The sequence below is a fragment of the Neomonachus schauinslandi genome, chromosome 1 (genome assembly GCF_002201575.2).
Source record: "Neomonachus schauinslandi chromosome 1, ASM220157v2, whole genome shotgun sequence".
NCBI classification, from domain to species: Eukaryota; Metazoa; Chordata; class Mammalia; order Carnivora; family Phocidae; genus Neomonachus; species Neomonachus schauinslandi.
Genome location: NC_058403.1, coordinates 10,781,633 through 10,799,332, shown reverse-complemented (window position 1 = coordinate 10,799,332; position 17,700 = coordinate 10,781,633). Strand labels below are relative to the sequence as shown.

General features: G+C 42.7%; 1 protein-coding gene across 1 annotated transcript in view; it reads left to right on the top strand.

Annotated features, from left to right (window-relative positions):
* Positions 1–17,700, top strand: part of MRPS6 (mitochondrial ribosomal protein S6) — a 66,030-nt gene that overhangs the window by 37,788 nt on the left and 10,542 nt on the right. Inside the window, exon 2 of the mRNA XM_044919451.1 lies at positions 12,651–12,790. Coding sequence (XP_044775386.1) covers positions 12,651–12,790 — 140 coding nt within the window. The remainder of the gene's footprint in view (positions 1–12,650; positions 12,791–17,700) is intronic.

Genomic DNA, 17,700 nt, shown 5'->3' with positions numbered 1-17,700 from the left:
AAGGCACCTGCTTTACCATGGGAGATCTGAAGCAAGGCAGAGCCTTGGTTGTTGGACCTCAGCTGGGAATGTGTGTATTGGGTGGCAGATTTTCCACCAGTCTCCACACACGCATGTCCTCAAATGACTGTGAAAGTGGTGGGAGTGCTGATTTGGGGGTGACAAACAAAATTGAGCTAGTAGGTGAACTGGCATGTATGCGTTCCACAAATGATGGGGATCAGCTGTATGTGTGAAGCAAACACCCATGTAACTACCACCCACAGGAGCTAGAACTTTTATCAGTCCTCTCTCCCAGAATGTGCATTTTGCTTTCAGAAAGTTCTGCTTTTAAAGGGGTTTCTTACCTCCAGTCTGCTGCTTTAATTTGATAGTTCGGGTTCGGCCTCTGCAGCGTTACCTTTTCTTCTCTTTAAGTATTTGAAGATAAATACACTCTTTAAGTCTCAAAATCAGGCTTCATCTTCTCCATTCTCTTGGGTATGCAGCACAGGACTTGGGTTTCAGACCCTTTACCTGTCAGTCTTATTTTTTTCTGGACAACTTTGAGGCAGTTGATATCCCTTTTTATATGTGGCCTCCTAGTTGAATACAGTACTCCAGGGTACACACTGAGGTTAGACTGTAGGGGTGGGAAGTAAACACAACAAAAGAGGACTGCCATTTCCTTGCCTTCACTCTCCTTCCAGCTGTAACATGAAATTTCACTGTCATACCACTCTGGCAGACTCTCTGTGTAATCCTGTTGACTCTTCATAGTGCATAGAGATAGCATGACTTGCTGACTCAGTTTCCAGAAATTTTCAAAGCTTTTCAAAGTGTGAGTTTGGATGTGTAATATTCCCTCTATACGCTAGGAGTAGAATGTCCAGTGATTCTTGATTATGTTCCAAGAATCTTGAGAAGTTTGGAGGCACCTTTATGAGCCTGGCTGTTTCTTTTACCTGTTTATTCCTCATTCCTTGACTGTGCATCTGTTTTTTAACTAACAGGATGTGCTTTAGCTTTATTAATGCATCTCTGTCTTTTGAAAATAAAATGGTGCTGTTTTCCTCTTATAGTTGAAGATCTTATTTCTCCTTGAATTTTATGACTTGGCTTAACCTTCTCTTCCTTTTCAGTGAATTAAGTGCAGTTAGCAACTTTCATCTCTCATCTTTCCATTTATTCTTTGACTTAACGTATTCATCATTTATCGAACACGTTCTCTGTGCCAGGTTCTTTGCGTCTCCAGCACCTACTAAAGATGAGTGAGATGCAACCTTGAAGAAGCTTAGTTAAGAAAGGGGACGCACTCCTACATAATTACACTTGGAAGATGTGTGTGGAATGAGAGGGATAACACATGGGATCGCAGACGAAAGGCACAGTTCTCGGAAGCAGCTGGGGATGAAGGATGTTTTTATTCCTTTAATTCCACTGTGCTTTTATACCCTGCTCCTCCCTGCTCTTCAGAGGAGTGTGATCCCTCAAGTGCCTCCTCTCATCACTTGAATTAAGCACCACTGCAGCGGCCTGGTCAGTGGACACACTGTTGGTCTGTTGTTCAGTAGGGTGTGCAAATCTGACTCTTGCCAAAGCCCAGGTTTCTGCGTCTATCATTGCGTACTTTAAAAAATAATTTCCTTGAACCCAGTCAACGAACACATTTTTGCTAAAACCGTACACTGATGTTTAGAAGATTTACAGGATATAAACATGATTTTTTTTATAACCCTTTTATCTCCACTCACTCAATCTTTTGCCGGTTCTTAGCTCCCCTAGTCTTCATGTCATTGCGGTGCTGCCCTCCTCCTACTCTCTAAAGAGGCTGAACTGTAAGGTGAAAGCAGGGAACTGAATTGTGCATGAAGGAGAGCAATCAACAAGACAGGTAGCTGGATGATGTATACCTGATTCCTGCTCTATCAGTTTCATGAGCTTTGGCATTTCATTTACTTGCTGCCATAGTAACCAGGACTCCTGCCAATCTTCCTGTTTCCCATCTTTTATTCATCTGTACGTGCATCTGGAGGGGGGATGGGGAAGATAGAAGTGGAAATCTCCCAGTAAAAGGGTGTGGATTTTAGAATGTCTAAAGAATAGCAAGCATGGATATCTTAATTTTGGCATTGTTTCCAGCTGTTGAAGTAGTATTAACCACAAGTAGTCACCTGTTGGGGTTGTCATTTCTCCATTTCACATTCAGGGAGAGCTCCATTATTACTGTGAAAGAAGCGGAGCTATTATGTTTGTTAGAGTTGTAGGAGATCACTGCTGAAAATTCTTTATAAACTACAGGTCAGCCCGACTCACTCATTTTTGAAACGATGAGAAGCGGTGTGGTTCTTACCTCTGTCTGCACCTGGAGAGCTAGTGCCTGGGATTCTTAAATTCCCAAGCCACTTGGATCAAAGTATCTGAGGTGAGACATAGACCTCTCATTTTTAAAGTTCCTCAGATGATTCCAGGGTACTCTAGAGGAATGCCTTGGTGATGCTGCCCTTTTCCTTTGATTTACCCAAATCGTGAAAGGGATAGTTGATTGTATGTAATTAAGCCTCCAGATTTGGCCTTAAATAACATCTGATTGATATTCTTTGACTTGAGACCTGGGAAACAAGTGGATTATTTTAGGAACAAAACTGCATTATAGTTGAACTACACAGAATTGCTGTTAACCTAGGCCCATAAGTAACTGACAACTAGTAAATTCATATAAAGTTGGATCTCATGTAATCATGACTTTGTTTTTGCTCTGTGAGTTAGTTCTTTAAATTTATTCATTTCTAACCTTTTGATACCAAGGCTCGTATCGATATCTTCCTGTGGGCTAGCTGCAGGGGTCCCTTGGATGCCTACTGCATTTTGCAGCTGAAGTTACTTCACTGGTCATCCTGCTACCTTTACATTGGCAAATTCAGCCATGCTATGAAGTGTGACTCCCTTCTCTGCTTTATTATTTGCCCTTTGTTACTGGCACACATTAGTATGCGTGGAACTCAGGAGTCATTGGACTCTTGCTCCTGATTTTTTTTTTTCTTCCATTCTTCCCTGGGTTCTTTTTATTTTCATCACATGCCCCAAAGAATACATTTTTATGTCTGATTTCCCAGTTTTCAGGAATCCCAGTTCTGGCTGCATGGCTATAGAATATTGTCAAATTCCTTTGATGTTTCTCATCCCCTTGATTTCATTGGCCACTGTGTTCTCAGGGCCAGCCTCAGCCTTGTCCTGTCACATCTCCTTGGTTGGCTCTGATTCTAGAACCAGTGATCTTGAGGCCCCTGATGTACAGATTTCCGGTTTTTCTCTGATTTCCAAGACACGGAGCAGCCAACATAACAGCTCATGCTGCTGGAAGTACAGCTTGCAAGACTCTTTCAGTAACCCCTGAGCTATGCATCGATACCTCTCTGATTATTATTAAAAAGCTATATGGATGTGGAGTCAGTGAATGAATTCTGAATGTTTGAGGCATAGGTTTAAGACTTCAACACAGTATTCGCAAATTATGGCATCCATCGTAAGATAGCAAACAGTTGGCATAGATTTAGGGGAAGAAATCCTTTTATTTATTCATTTATTTATTTATTTATTTACTTTTAATTTAAATTCAGTTAATTAACATATGTATTATTGGTTTCACAGGTAGAGGTCAGTGATTACTCAGTCTTATGTAACACCCAGTGCTCATTATATGACATGTCCTCCTTAATGTCCATCACTCAGTTTCCCCATCCACCAACGCCCCTCCCCTCCAACAACCCTCAGTTTGTTTCCTATGATCAAGAGTCTCTTATGGTTTGTCTCCCTCTCTGATTTTGTCTTGTTTTATTTTTTCCTTAGAAGAAATCCTTTTAAAAACAAAACAAAACTGAATTTTACTCAACGGAAGTTTGTTTCTAGAACAACTTTTATTGCTCATTGTGAAAAATCAGATAATAAAGCAAAGTGTAGAAAAAAGAAACAAACCATAATAGTCCTCTCATTTTAATGCTAGGGAAAAATAGTAACATTTTGCTGTATATTCATCCAGACCTTTTCTCCATGTATGTATACATAAGCACTTTTTTTTTCTTTTAAAAAAATATGGATTGACCTTACATGCTTATTTTTAATTTGTGAAAATATTCTTATGTCTTATATAAGGATCAACATCCTTTTTCTAAATGGTGGTATCGTACTGGTTCATTCAGTAAAAATAATTTAGCGAACCAGTCTTCTGTTAATGGGACAACTGCCTTTCTATTCACTGTCCTAATAACTTTATGGTGAGACTTTTCAAAGCTAAGTTCTTGTGCATGGGTGGTATGGCAGTTTTCTCAGAGTAAATTCTTAGAAGTGGCTGTGGGATTGAAGGTATACACATTTGAAACTCCTATATCCTGCCATTTGCCTTCCAGAAAGTTTACATTTTTACCAGTAGTGTAGGTGAAGGTTTGAGGAAACTGAACTCAACGTGCTAAGCAAAAAAATTGCCTTGAGTGGACAAAAGCGATGGCTTCCGTGTGTACGGAACACAGTGCCCGTGTTGATTCTGCCCCGAATATAAATTCCGTCCGAATCTTCCTGTTCTTCTGTCTTGCTGTTAGTCCAGACCTGCCCTGAGAGAGTGCCCTAACGACCCTCTTCCCGCTGCTGGAGGAGGTATTCCGCTGTTGGGGTCCGCCTGCAGTCTCTCCTCCCTAGCCCACCAGTCACAGGTAGCTGCTCCTTTGGAGTTCTTTTTGCTTCGGTCTTGTCTGTGTTTAACTTCTGTTTTAAATTAATTTACCTACATGTGTCTGTCTTCATGTCTATATCACAGACTTTTAAAGGGCTGGGACTTTGTGTTTCACATCCCTGTGGCTGCCCTTTCGGAGGTGGTTCTCACCGTAAGCAACCCAGAAATACTTGGCTTGAAGAGGCCTTGAGGAGGATGTTTCCAGATAACAAAAATTAGTTGGAGCCTTAAGAAATGGTCATTGTCTATACTTAATCCCCCCAAATGGCAGTTTCATCAGGTTCAGCCTGTATTTCTGGTACCCATAGAACGTGGTATGAGCATTCAGTGTTTTCTCCCTCCTTTTCCAGACATCAGGAACGAGCTTCCTCTTTACAACTGATTTGTGTCGTTAACATTATTTTAAAATTGTTCCCCAATACAGATTTCCAGGTGGCCTCGTAAAGATGATCATGTAAACTAAATACCATATTCATGGGTGCTTTTCACTTGCTCTACATTTTAGCCACTTTTGGGGCTCTGTAACTTTGTTAAATGGTCACATGATACGTCTGAACTGTGAATGTACAGTTTTTAATCTAAAATCATTTTTAAAATTTGAGGTACTTTTTGCAGAGCACATGACAGTTGCTTATAAAAACGTTTTTCAGTGCATTCTCCTATTTGTTACTTTCCTGGTACACTGTATGCATGTTGGTTCCCTTCTCTTTTCCCATCCTTCCCCACTTTTGACAGCCTGTTAAGTCTTTGTTTAGTAGTTAGTCCATATTTGTTATAAGTGGTCTTGTAAATATGATTCATGGGCAAAGTGGTAGAGCAGTGCAGTTCTACTTCTGGAAGCATTTTCCATCTTTAGCCTTTGAAAAAGCCTATAAAATTTACTATTCTGGTCACTTAACCGATAAGTTATACAGTGTATAATAGTACATAGTATGTAGTCGTGTTTGAATGTGCATTTATGTAGCTTTACTTTTTTTTTTAGTGTTCTAGATTTGTCCGTCCTGAATCTTATACTAATTTTTAGAATAGCTTCTGTGCGTACTAGTCTTTAATCCTTAATTACCTAGAGGACTGCAACTCGATTCAAATTGTGGGGCAAAAAGCGGGTTCTCTGAACATAAAAGTATTTTATAAAACCGTTCCTGTGGAACCATTTTCAGGGTTGGCCTTTGCAGATGTCGTGAGGCGGGGCTGGCACTTGACACATTTTGAGGTAGATGGTGGTCCCGTGTGTTCTTCCAAGGTCTGTTAGTGACAGAACTGCCCTTAAAGCCTGTGCTGCTGTTGAAAGGTGCTCACAGATTTTCTTTTTTCAACTGCTGTCAGAATCTCAGTGCAGAATTTCAAGGACTTTTTTTTTTTAAGGAGATAAATCCCGGAATTAAGATGCAGCAGAGAATGAGAAAGGCTCTCACATTTACATTTTCCCAGGTTTTGGGAGTTTTCTGACTTGGCTCCGCCTTTCATAAATCCTCCGTGCTCCCGGGAATTGCACACCTCTTTGTTACGTGAGAAAGGCGAGGTGTAGGTAGGTGCTGCGTGCTGTTCGATGTGCATTCCATGTGCCTTTTATTTCCTGCTGGACTGTGAGGGTGTTGTAGTGAAAACCGAGTGCATATGAGGGCCACCGGCTTTAAAATCGTAACCATTGCCATAGAGTCTAATTCACAAGGTAATTTTGTTGACAAGCCTCTCTTCTGGGACGAACATACGTTTAATTAGATAAAACATTGGTTATTGACCAGTGATATTTATAGTACTCCCATGACTTTTTAGCGTAAGTAACCTTACTGAAGGGGGATTTTATTTTGCCGGCAAGCAGAGAGATCCTTCCTTTTATTTTTCCTATCTGTTTGCTCCCATCTTTATTGTAGAAACTTTGTCCATTAGAATCTCTAGAACTGCCGTTTTCAAAATGTAGCCTGAGCAGCCTGGGCTTCCTAGGGCCCCTCTCAGGAAATCGTTACAAAAGCAGTAGTGGGTAAAAGAGCCGGTGCCTTAATATAAATCCAGGCAACAGCACCAAACCTTACTAGTCGTCAGTGTGTTCCTCACCACTGTGCAACTGTAGTTTTTTTAAAAACCCAGTTTCACTTCAGAATGTCCTTCAGAATGATGGGTGGTGCCAGAATAGTATTGGAATTTAATCTTGGCAAGGGCTTTAGAATTAGCCAGTCCAGCTTCCCACCCAATGCAAAAGATTGATTCAGTGCTCATCCCGTATCTTTGCACTTCTGGTGATGGGAGGGAGGCTCGCTGCTTCACATGGCAGCCCGTCTCGTTGATATAGCTGGAATTTTCAGAAATGTGTGGTTTACCTTTTGAGGCTCTGTTTCTCTATAATTTTTATCCTTTGATTCCTGTCTAAATCTCAGGGTCTGATCAAAATATGACATACCTATTTTTTTCAGAGTAGCCCTGCAAATATATGAAGTTTTGGGTTTCCCCTGAGTCTTCTTTTGCAGCCTGAATACCAGTAGTTTTAGTAATTAATAATAGTAAGACCAAAATTGGTTATTTTGTCCAGTGTGAATTTTTTAAAGTATTGTTTAATATAAATTTTTTGGCTAGTACTTTATCTTACCAGGAAATAATTAAAAGAGTCTAAGTTTAATATTTATATTTGTATATGTACTTGGACTTGCTATCTGAAATACATGAATGTTTAGTTTCACTTCTTTTAGATGAATTCTGGATTCTTTTAAACTACAGCATTAGTATTAACAGCATTTTGGCACTACATGAAATAAATAGAAAAACACTAGTATTGTCATTTTGCTTGCTTACTCCCTTTTTTTTCTTGAGGAACCCTAAGTCTCCTCCCATCTCAACTACAATTTGAAGCCTCTTTCCATATACAACATAGCTCACTGTCACTTAGTAACTGCAATATTGAAGCAAGCAAAGGAGGTGGAATTGATACATTAATTTACTTATTTAACCACTGTTTCTAGTGCCTGCCCCCTGATATGTGGGGTGTTTTAGACTTTGGGAGTACAGATGAGTCCATGACGGACAAAAGTCCTTGCTCTCTTGCAACTTACATTCTAGTGATGAAAGAATATTTACAGATTGCCACAAGTGCGGTATAGAAATAACAGGAATGGCAGAGTACCTGGGGTGGGCGGGGCGCTTGTGGGTGATGAGGAGCACAGAAGAAAAGAGAGGGAGACCACTTGCAAACTCTGTGTGTCCCCAGGATACTTTGAGAATTACAATATAAATGTTGTTTGTGGGAAGCTTGTAGAGGCAGAAAAGTTGGGAACTGCTGATTCCGCACACGAGAATACTGAGGCACAGGTTTAAAAATGGATAAATTTTAACAATTCATCCAGGGTTGTAACTCATTTGTGAATGAGCTGGGACTCGAATCCAGTTTTTCTTGTTCCCATTCACATTCATTCATTGTTTCTTTTCCATAGTTTTCTTCAAGTGAATGTTTTTAGCCCCTCAGTCTGTGCCTTGCCAAAATAGTGTTTCATTGCCATATGGTGGATTGGAGGAAAGTCTTAAGGAGCTGCTTTCAGATGGGATGGGAGAAGCCTATGAGAAGCACACACAACCTTTCTTAGAATAGTTGGAATTAAATGGTTCAGAGACCTTGAGAATGAGCAAGATCATTTACTTCCTATAAACCATATGTTCTTAGAAATTGAACATTGTGCTGGGTTGGATTGAGGAGAACATTTTGTTTTGAAGCCTAAGAATTTTATTTTAATAGAGCTATAGGTTTCACCAGATGAGGAAAGTTGAAGTTGGCACCCTGGGTTGATTAGGAGATGAGGAGCTTGGTGGTTGGAATGGGGAATCTGTACTCACTTCTGTGAATCCTATGGTGATGTGAACAGCCAGGCTGATGTTGTTCACTTAGGTTGGTGCCATGTGTGTCTACCTGATGACCCATCCCAGGGGGCATTCTCTCTCTGCACACCTCAGTGGCCCAGGCTCATGGTTTTTATTTGTGGTGCATTTTAGGGTTAGTGGATTGAGGCCTTGCCAGCATTCCTCAGTCCATTGCAGTGTAGAGCAGAGGTTGGCCGGACAGTAAATAACTTAGGCTTTGCAGGACATACAGTTTCTGATAAAATTACAGATCTACCTTTAGCACGAAAGCAGCCATGGGCACTATGTAAATGCATGAGCTAGCTGTGTTCCAATAAAACTTTATTTGCACAAACAGGTATTGAGGCAGATGGCTCACGAGCCCTTGTTTGCTAGACCCCTGCTGTAGAATGGTGAGGTAAGGTAATGGGACAAGTTGAGCTCTCCTAATAAACAAGAAATATTTTTTTTTTGGTTGTTAAAGATTTTATTTATCTGAGAGAGAGAGAGAGAGAGTGCACACAAGCAAAGGGAGGGAGAGAGGGAGAAGCAGACCCCCCACTGGGCAGGGAGCTCCACATGGGGCTCTATCCAAGGACCCTGAGATGATGACCTGAGTCGAAGGCAGACACTTAACCAACTGAGCCACCCAGATGCTCTTAACAGGAAATATTTTTGCTCCTCCATCTTTCTTTTAAAACTTTTGGGTTCTGTGAAATTACCATGAAATGAATGTGGCCATTGCCACAGTCTACAATTTGACCTTGACATACTAAAGTCAAACAAAATGTATTGATATTTTCCTAGAGTTACATTCTTGTTAGGTAGCTTTACCCTTTTTTTGGACAGAAGAAAAAAATTTTTTTTTTTTTAAAGATTTTATTTACTTATTTGACACAGAGAGAGACACAGTGAGAGAGGGAACACAAGCAGGGGGGAGTGGGAGAGGGAGAAGCAGGCTTCCCGTGCAGCAGGGAGCCCGATGCGGGGCTCAATCCCAGGACCTGGAATCATGACCTGAGCCCAAGGCAGACGCCTAACGACTGAGCCACCCAGGCGCCCCCAGAAGAAAATTTTTTATTTCTGAAGCTTTTCAGAGGGGGTTGCTCCATGTTTCATACTGTAAGCAATTGGAATTTAAACAAGACGAGTTACTGAGATACTCCTTTTTAATCAGGCAGAACTGAAATGAGGGGCGCCTGGGTGGCTCAGTCGTTGGGCGTCTGCCTTCGGCTCAGGTCATGATCCTAGGGTCCTGGGATCGAGCCCCGCATTGGGCTCCCTGCTCCGCGGGGAGCCTGCTTCTCCCTCTCCCACTCCCCCTGCTTGTGTTCCCTCTCTCGCTGTATCTCTCTCTGTCAAATAAATAAAATCTTTTAAAAAAACAAAAAACAAAAAAAACTGAAATTAAAATTTATGATTTGGGTAGCTGATCAGAAGACTGTAATCCATCAAAGTTTGGGTTTTTTAAAAAACCTTACCCACATCTTTATTTGGAAAAACTATTTGTCTGCCTTTAAGTTAACTGGTACAACACCAAGTCAAGAAATGACATTGTTAATGAAATGAAATATTACCCTGCTGTTACTAATGAGGCTTCTGCAGAAATATGGAAGTGTCTGTGAACTAATGAAATGTGAAAAGAATTTAGTCTCCATGTTGATTAGAACTATATAAAAATACGTTTGTATAAAATTGTAAGGAGAAATTGCCATAGACTTTTTACCTGGTTAGTGTTAATGTGAAGTGATTTGGGCCTTTGTTTTTATTGTAGGTAGGAAATGTCTGTTTTCTCATAAAGCTGGTTAAATACATAAGTACAATTTTCAGTAGGAGTTTAAAAAATCCCTAGTGAGCTACAGTGTGAGATGAAAGTAAAAATTTTATTTCTCAACCTTAAACTAATAGTGCATTCACAGCATTTTAACAGAATTCGGGTCAGAAAGAAAATTTATAGGAATGGTGGATTTTCTTTGGTTACTGGAGTGCACGCTTAAAATGATTCTCCATTGTTCTTTTCACTTGATCTGAAATGAGCCACCGGAAGGTATCCTTAGGTTCACTCCCGCACTTGGTGCTCTCTTTGCCTGCATCCCTTCAATTACGTCTTTGAGGAGAATTGTCCCTTTTCCTTGCCGAGGTGTCCTCTGGCATCCTCCGCCTGTCCCCCGATTTTTTCCACTGGTGTTACTTCCCTTGCACCAGGCTCTTCCATTTACTAGTTGCCGTGTCCTCTCAGAGTCCTGGCGTCTTTCAGAGGCCCCAGTTTCCAAATCGGTAAACCTTCTTTGCTCTTTTTTTTTTTTTTTCCCCCAGTGAAGATTAAATATATAACAGTAAAACACTAGACCAGTAGTGGGCTCACAGCAGTTACACAAAAAATCAGACTTGCCATTGTTGTTATTTAAAACAACATCTTACATTTTGTCCTCTTGACTGGTTCATTCCCCTTTAACTACTAACCTGTTCGCGTTCTCTGCCTCCTAAGACATTCTGCTCAAACTTGTTTGCTCCTCAGGCTCTCGTGCTTTTTCTTTCCCTCCATTGCTGTCATGCCTCTACCATGGGAAGTGGCCGTCTAGCTTCTAGCCCCGTCCTGCTGTGTGACCCATACAGCCCCCATACTGTGGCATTTGCTTTCTTTTCATCCTCTACCCTGTCATTCTGGAGTCTGCGTCTTCCCCGGGTTTCTGTGACAAGGTGCGCCTGATTTTCCTTGTACTGTTTGACTACCTTTTCTGTTTGCTTCTCTGACTTCAAGTTCCCTTGTCAGCCCCCACATGGTTGTGTTCCCTAAGGTTCTGTTGCTCTCTTCTCCCCCGTGCACCCTCCCTCCACAATCGCCCCTATTCCTGGGGCTTCAGACAGCTCTCCTGTGCAGGTGATTCTTAAATGGGTAATTCTAACCCGCCCTGTTATTTTGAGCTTAAGCTTTACATCCTGAGAGGTCAACCTTGAGGAGCTGTGGGCAACTCCAACTCAGCATGTCAAATTCATCTTTTTATTGTTCCCAACCAGCTTCTGCAGATTTCCCTGTAGCTGTTAGTAGCAATACCATTTTCCCAGCCTCCATATTTTGGGGCCCCTCCTTTGCCACATCTCTGCCTCGTTCTCGTTCTCCACATTACCTTAGCTGCATCTTCTCAGGTTTACCCTGTAAAGTATCTTTGCTTCCAAAGTTCTTTTGTGAATACATATGTAAAGAGAGAGATCTGGAAAGAAGTTCACCAAAGTGTTTAAAGTCTTTGATCTCTGGGTGGTAGGATTTTATACTGTTTGAATTTTGTTTTCTTAACAGGTATTTAGTATTTATATGCTTGCATCCAGCCTTTTACCTCTCAGCCCTCCTGTGTCCTGATCATCACCCAGTGGAACTCCTCCTCCTCATTTCCTCGGTGCACTCATACTTTCTTGCCTTTGTTCCTTTACTCAGAGCTTGTTTCATCGGTTCTTTGCATCTCCCGTTGTCACTCTTCAGGGCATTTTCCCAACTGAATGTGCCTTCCTTCACAAGCTCTCCGGTCTCTGTGTCACTTCCTTTGTTCTGCCCTCTGGTCTTCTGAGGTGGCTTTTTGTGTTAATCCCTTTATTAGATTGTAAGCTCCAAGAGAGCAGAGATTGGGTCTTACTCATCCTTTTCCCCTTTTGGTTATAATCTCCCTATTTTTCCTTGGGCACAACCCCTTTTCCCACTGGCTGTGGTTCTGGTGGGATGGTCAGTCAAAGTGTCCTGCCAAGAGAATGGGATGCTCTTCCCCTGGAATTTGGATTTTGAGTCATGGGATACAAGGACTGACAGTGATTGGCGTGGATTCATCCTGGCCAAGGTGCTCTGAAGAAGCCATTTCTTAGTTCCTGCTTCCCAGATCCCTGCAGCTGCTCTGGTTCCTGAACTCTCCGAGGCCTGGTTCTTCAGATTGTCCTTCGTATCTGTGAGCTATCTCGTATCCTTACGCTAAATGTCTCTCTCTTTAAATTTTAAGTTAGCTAGACAGTTTCTGTTGCTTTTTTCCCTGCCGATAGAGCTGTTATGATTGGAACTGACCAGACTTAATCATTCTAGTTCTTATATTGATTCTGATATGTTTTTTTCTTCTCTTTAAAAATGAAAACAAAAAAACAGCCAGAGACTGCTGCTGCCTTGAAACGTACAGTAGAAGCCCTGATGGACAGAGGGGCGATAGTGAGGAACTTGGAGAATCTGGGTGACCGAACACTGCCTTATAAGATTTCCTCCCACAGTCAGCGGCACAGTAGAGGAGGGTAAGTTTCTTCATGAACCTCGACAAATGTCTTTGATAGGCTGTAAAGAATACTGTTTAGTTCATCTTAGAAATGATTTTAATTTCTCAGTAGATCTCCATTGTGCCAGGTGGTGTGTGGGTACATACTCTAGTGGTGTTGTGATTTAAATGGACTCCAGTAAAGCTGGCCCATAATAAACCATAATCAGAGTACAAAAACAAGTCATGTGAGGAGCAACAGACGTGTAAGCTTTTGATTGCGGTAAACTCTTTTCTTTCTTTTTTTCAAAGATTTTATTTATTTATTTGAGAGAGAGCATGAGAGGGGGGAGGTCAGAGGGTGAAGCAGACTCCCCACTGAGCAGGGAACCTAATGCAGGACTCGATCCCAGGACTCCAGGATCATGACCTGAGCTGAAGGCAGTCAGTCGCTCAACCAACTGAGCCGCCCAGGTGCCCTGTGGGAAACTTTTCTTGTCAACCTAAGCACAGTTTTCCCTTGACATTTCTTCAGCTTTGCCTTTAAAATGCCTCAGTGAGCAATGTGCTGTCCACATACTCAGTGCATCCTTTGTAAATAATGTGGGTTGCGGTAACAAGCAAAAGGTACTTTGAGTAATGTGTGTAACCAGCACCTGACCCACAATAGAGAAATGGTTTTATGTACTCCAGACAATAATCACAGTCCTCTGTTACGAAATTTTTTCTTACAAAAGTATATAGCACTTTCCTCAAACATATCGAAGATTTGACTCTGTAGTAATAACTATCCTTGTAGAAATTCTTTGATACCGGTTTGCTTGTTGAGTTGATCTGAAGCTTCTCTGACCCCTGGTGATGTTATTTTTACACTCATGATTTCTGGTTTGGAGGAGAAATCTTCTGATACTGTTGAGTTTCCTAGAAGTAGTGATAGAGAAGATGGAAATGAGTTTTTAGTAGTGGGAAAGTCCAGGCATTGAAGACTCCATTCTCCCTCCGGTACTTGCCAGCAGTGTGGCCTTCACCCAGTCTTTTTTTTTTTTTAAGATTTTATTTATTTATTTGAGAGAGAGAGAAAGCATGAGGTGGGGAGGGTCAGAGGGAGAAGCAGACTCCCTGCCGAGCAGGGACCCCGATGCGGGACTCGATCCCGGGACTCCAGGATCATGACCTGAGCCGAAGGCAGTCGCTTAACCAACTGAGCCACCCAGGCGCCCGGCCTTCACCCAGTCTTTAGCTTCTCCGATTCTTGCTTCCTTGGATACTGAGCTCAGGTGGCCATCCTCCCACCCACGTTGCCATGGGGATCAGAGGAGATCATCTCTCCGTGTGCTCTCCAGACAGTGCGGAGCGTGGATGGTGCCGCTTCACCCACGAGGAGCTGGGGTCTTGCGCCAGTGCCGCCCGCGGGAGAGGCCTGCGTGCGGTCACGCCTCACACTGAGGCGTTCTTCCTGCATTTAAGCCTCTGCCGAGGTGCGGCACATACTGCACATTTCCTCTTTTGATTGCTTCACCTTGTTTTGTGCTAGCGTTCAGCTTCTTGAGAACACCTCTGAAGAGAGTGCCCGCGGCGTTGCTAGGCAACAGGAAATGCATAGTGGCGATTCCTCTGCCACAGTCGTAACAGAGAGGGATGGAGATTGTGTGTGTAACATTTTTTTTTTTAAACTTAACCACAAAGGGGTTTCATTTTAACAGCAAGGCTATGAGTCCTTTTGCCTTTTTGTTTAGAGAGGAGCGTATAAAATTCAGCTAAGGAATATTAGCCAGGTTCTCAGTTGGAAAGCACTGAATAGGGAGGGAAGCCTGTTCCCTCATTCATGTGCTTTCAGGGATGTGCACGAGGAGTGCTTTCTTTTGCCCCCTTTCCAAGTAGAATTTGTTGAGGGTTGGTGTGACCGGCATTCTAGAATTTGCACTTCTCGCAACTGCTTGGGTATTGCTGATCCTGCTGTCCGAGGACCACGCTTTGAGAACTGCTGTATCAGCTCCTTAGTTGTCAGGCCTCTGCGTGCAGTGCTGGGGTTGGGTGGTGCTGTTTTTCTTTTGTGGATGGAATAAATTCAGATCCTGGAAGAACTGCCCCGGAACTAAGCCTGAACTGCTGACTTAGCCCCACGTTCCGGATTCCTGACAAGGTGCATGTGCCCCACCGAGGACTCTTGCTGTCACTGTCACTTTGTTCATTTACATTTAATGATTTTATCTCTGGTTCTGTTACTCTCAGACCCCTCAGCAAAGGAGGAGCAACATTTGTAGAGTGTAATATATGTGTGTATTGTATATAGACACAGAACCTCCTCCCAGTTGGGGAGGTTCATGGTTTACGCTTGTTTTTCTGGTATTAATCGATGTCTCGTATGTATTTGTTTAAGGTAGTGTTTTCCAAAGTATGGTCTCTGAAATACTAGTTATACAGTTATGCTCCGCCAAAAAATGGTGTGTGTGTGTATATGTGTGTGTGTGTGTGTGTGTGTGTGAGAGAGAGAGAGAGAGAGAGAGAAAGAGTGCAAGCATTTAGATGTGGGATCCCTTCTAGAGATGCGCAGCATACGTGAGTATAATAATGGTGAGAAGCCCTGCAGTAAGTTGCCTTCATTTATCAACTTTATTTGACTGTTACCTTTTATTTTTGTAACACTCATTAATATTCTTCACAGTGACTTTTGGTAAAAGAGGAGATGAGGGGCTAATGTATTTTGGAGTTACCGGGGTAGAGATTTAAACTTGAGTGGTGTGTCATGTGTCTGTAGTGTGGAACTTAAGGATAGTCTGATATTCTCGTGACCTCCACGAGTCCTCCCCTCGGGTCACTACCCCCAGCGATGTTTGTACCAGGCTTTTTGTTCATTTGGTAAGGTCTGTGTGTGCGCTGCACGTAGTCACATAGGGTGTTACAAACATGTATTAAGTGGATTATGTGCCAGGATTATGTGCTGGGTGCTGGAAAGGCTCAATTTTTCCAAGTGATTAAGAAGAAATAGTGGACTTGTTTGTTACGAACTTAGCATTTGAAAGTTTTTAACTCTTGGAACATCCCTGGAGGCATGGCATGTATCTATAATTTTGGTGAGGCACTGGTTTGAATCCTGAGGTTGGTATGTGAGAGCTAGTTTTTTTAGCTGGCTAACGAGTGAGCCTAGATGCCCTCCAAGAATCCACATCACATTGTGGTACTGTTGGTATTATGTGTTTTTTTCTCTTACATTTTATGGGAGGAAATGTATATCCTGCTGGTATTCCTAGGTCTCGGGATGGTTCTTGTGATTGTTGCGGTTCCTGGTCACAAGGAGTTTTCAGTTGAATCAGGGACTTGCCTGCACATTGCTAACCTAGGCACCAGCCAAGAGATACAAGGGCGGGGGCCTAGCACAGCAGTGTTCACCTGGCCTGGCTGACAACCAGTCTCTGCTACAGTTGCTTCCCATCTTTTGGGTGATCGTCTCTGTCATTCTCCATCCTCGCCTCCTTCCCCCAAATCCCTACCGCTGGTACACACCTGCCAGGTAGGCCCAAAAGAAAGATGTGTGGGTAGAAAAGTGCATAGGTAAGAGAGGTACACTGCTGCCTCAGGGTTACCTGGGGAGTCTCCCCGGGGGAGGAGGTAGTACCTGGTATTTATTACTGTATCAAGTCTATGACCAAGATATGCCAAAATTTCAAGTACACTTGTTCCAGATATTAGTTAAGTTGTCCCCCAGGTGATGTGAATTAGACGAGGAAGGAGTTAACCAGATGCCCCCGTTCTCTTTGGGCCATGTTGGGGTAGTTGGGAGTTTGGGTCTTCTGGACCAGATTTCTAGATGGAGGCTCTGGCCTTACTCACCACCTGTTGTCTCCAGCAGTGTCTGGAAACGATTGGAGCCTGACTCAGAGTTGGGGAAGCAGTTGGGGGGTAGGTCTTACAAGTTCTGAGATGCATTCTCAGCTCTGCATTTGCTTTGGTCTCCTGGGGGCCCATAGAGTTTTTCTACTTTGTACCTTCAGATGCTCACCTTTATCAACTCTGAGCAAGGGAAGGTTGGTGTAGAAGATTCTTACTGTATTCCTCAGAGTCTAAAAGGTGGTGTTGTGACATATGCAGAGGGGAGCAATGGTGGGGTTGCTAAAAAGGGTCAGGCATTTTCTGAGTCGTGGTGTCAGGCGCCGGCTGCCAGAAGCACTCCGGTGTCAGACGCCAGGGCTGCACATAGCAGTGTAAGGCTCTCTTTCCACTAGATGGGGCTGGACTGAGACTGAGCAGGCTTTTGGTGGAGGAGAGAGAACTGTAGAACAGACTGTGGTCCATATTTCAGTGTTGGGCTGGCGCTTGTTTGGAAAAGGATGCCCCCGATGGGCTTTGACCGTTCTAACCACGTCTGATTTTACTGCATTGAGATAGGACTTACTCCAGAAGGCGTGTGTAAAGGAACTCTTACGTGGTGAAGGTTTTTCTTGCCTGTTTTGTCCCTTCTTTCTTCGTTCTCATCTATTAAAATGTGAATAGGTGCTTATAAGATCTGCTGGCCTACATATAAGATGCCCTTCTATTTACGGGTAAGCAGAATGATAAAAATAACCGGCTCTGTGGTGAATCAGTGGAATTTTACTGACTCGTTCCCCAAATGTGTCTGCAGCTTACTCCAAGAGAGCTGGCACCCTCTCTAGAGGAGATTGATTCTTCTCTGTAGTTTTCCTGTTAGCTAACATTTCCATGTTCTCGTGCTTTGCTGCCAGCATTAAGTCCAGGCCAGCATCCTGACCCCATTCTTGTGTGAAGGTGCTCCACAACTGGGTTTCAAGGCAGAGCTGCTGTGGCCTTGGAGGTTTCTTTTTTAGGGGCAGCATCTTGAGATTTGTAAGGATTCTGCACTAGGTTTAGTGGTTTTAAAAATGTATGAGACACAACAGATATAAAAAGAATAGGGCTTTTCCATGCAGAGGGTTCCTTGGTTTTAAGGTGAAG